The 1,786-nt window shown below is 48.8% G+C and overlaps 1 protein-coding gene across 1 annotated transcript in view; it reads right to left on the reverse strand.

Annotated features, from left to right (window-relative positions):
* Positions 1 to 313: 313 nt before the first annotated feature.
* Positions 314 to 1,786, reverse strand: part of alp3 (alkaline phosphatase 3) — a 12,338-nt gene continuing 10,865 nt past the window's right edge. Inside the window, exons 10-11 of the mRNA XM_030776810.1 lie at positions 1,386 to 1,502; positions 314 to 537 (exon numbers count right to left, since the gene is read on the reverse strand). Of these exons, the coding sequence (XP_030632670.1) occupies positions 314 to 537; positions 1,386 to 1,502 (341 nt within the window). The remainder of the gene's footprint in view (positions 538 to 1,385; positions 1,503 to 1,786) is intronic.

Consider the following 1,786-nt stretch of genomic DNA (forward strand, 5'->3'; position numbering starts at 1 on the left):
GCTGCCCTCTCAGATAAATTTTTGCCCCCTCAGTTTTAACTGTGGCTTAATCATAATGTACACGTTTGCCCCCTTCCAAATCTCAAATGCCCCCTCAGTCATTGCACCCTGCAGCCGGCCCTGCACACACACCTTCAATTTCACAGTTACTCTTTCTCTCTCTCTCTCTCTCTCTCTCTCTCTCTCTAGTATAGCAAAGCAGTGGTCAACAGACTCAGAACTAAGGTTGACTGCAATAGTAGGGGCTGTGTGTGTGTGTGTGTGTGTGTGTGTGTGTGTGTGTGTGTGTGTGTGTGTGTGTGTGGGCAGCATTCTAGGGGGCGTGTTTCATGGACGCCGTGTTCGTGGTAACGTGGCAGTGGCGTTGGTTCTGGCCGACGCAGGCTGCGTAAGCCATGGCATGAGCGATGTAACTCTGTTCATTTACGCCCTGGAAGAGATGGGCCATGGGGCCACGGGCCAACACGGCAACATCCTCCCCACCGTGGGTCTCCTTTACCATGGGCACCGCCGCCAGCTGAACATAGTCCTTCGTTTCTGTGAGAGGGAGAGAGAGAGACAGAGAGAGAGAGAGAGAGAGAGAGAGGGAGGGAGAGAGAGAGAAAAATGAGAGAGTGACCTTTGCTCCATGGTGAGGGCGGAGGGTGATATGAAGTTCTGATAGTGTGTCAGTACATTAAAACACACACACACACACACACACACAGAAACACACGCACACACACACACACATACGCATACACATACACAGACAGATACACAGACACACACACACACACACACACACACACAGACACTCACACTCTCTCTCATAGACACAGACAGAGACACACAAACACATACACACACATGCGCGCACACACACATGCGCGCACACACACAAACGCATTACACTGTGCTCTTATTATCTTTTCTTGTTTAGTCACCTAACTATTATAATCAGCAAGTGCTAGTATAGTGTTAATATAAGGGTGAACTTATTCATCTTTAGTTGCAGCAACATGGAAATATAAATTGGAAGCTTACACCGAGATATGTATGCAGACGTGTGTGTGTGTGTGTGTGTGTGTGTGCGCACATGTGTGCGTGTGCATGTTTGTATGTGTGCATGTGTGTGTGTGTGTGTGCGCGCGCGCGTGTGCGGGTGTGTGTGCACATGTGTGTTTGTGTTTGTGTGTGCGTGTTTGTGTGTGCACGTGTGTGTGCGGGTGTGTGTTTGTGTTTGTGTGTGCGTGTTTGTGTGTGCACGTGTGTGTGCGGGTGTGTGTGCACATGTGTGTTTGTGTTTGTATGTGTGCATGTGTGTGTGTGTGCACGTGTGTGTGCGGGTGTGTGTGTACATGTGTGTTTGTGTTTGTGTGTGCGCGCGTGCGTGGGAGACTTACTGGTGTCAACCTTGCGGATGTCTGGTCTCTTGTTGTTGACGATTTTGTGTCCAGGGCCGTTGCCGTACATCAGCGTAGTGAACGGGAGAAAATCTGTTCCCCACAGTGGAACTTTACCTAATACACAACAGAAGACAAAATGTATTCATTCATATATTTTAATTATTCTGGCCCTATCTCTGTAGTTCTCTTTCTCCCATACACTCATACACACGTGCAAAGTCTCTTTCTTTCTGTATCTAACACAAACACACACACACACACACTGTCTCTCTCTCTCTTGCTCTCTCTCTCTCTCGCACTCTCTCTCTCTCTCTCTCTCAGACACACACACACACGCACGCACACACACACACAGCATACACACACACACACACACACACACACGCTCACACAGGTGT

The sequence above is a fragment of the Chanos chanos genome, chromosome 6 (assembly GCF_902362185.1).
Source record: "Chanos chanos chromosome 6, fChaCha1.1, whole genome shotgun sequence".
Taxonomy (NCBI): Eukaryota; Metazoa; Chordata; class Actinopteri; order Gonorynchiformes; family Chanidae; genus Chanos; species Chanos chanos.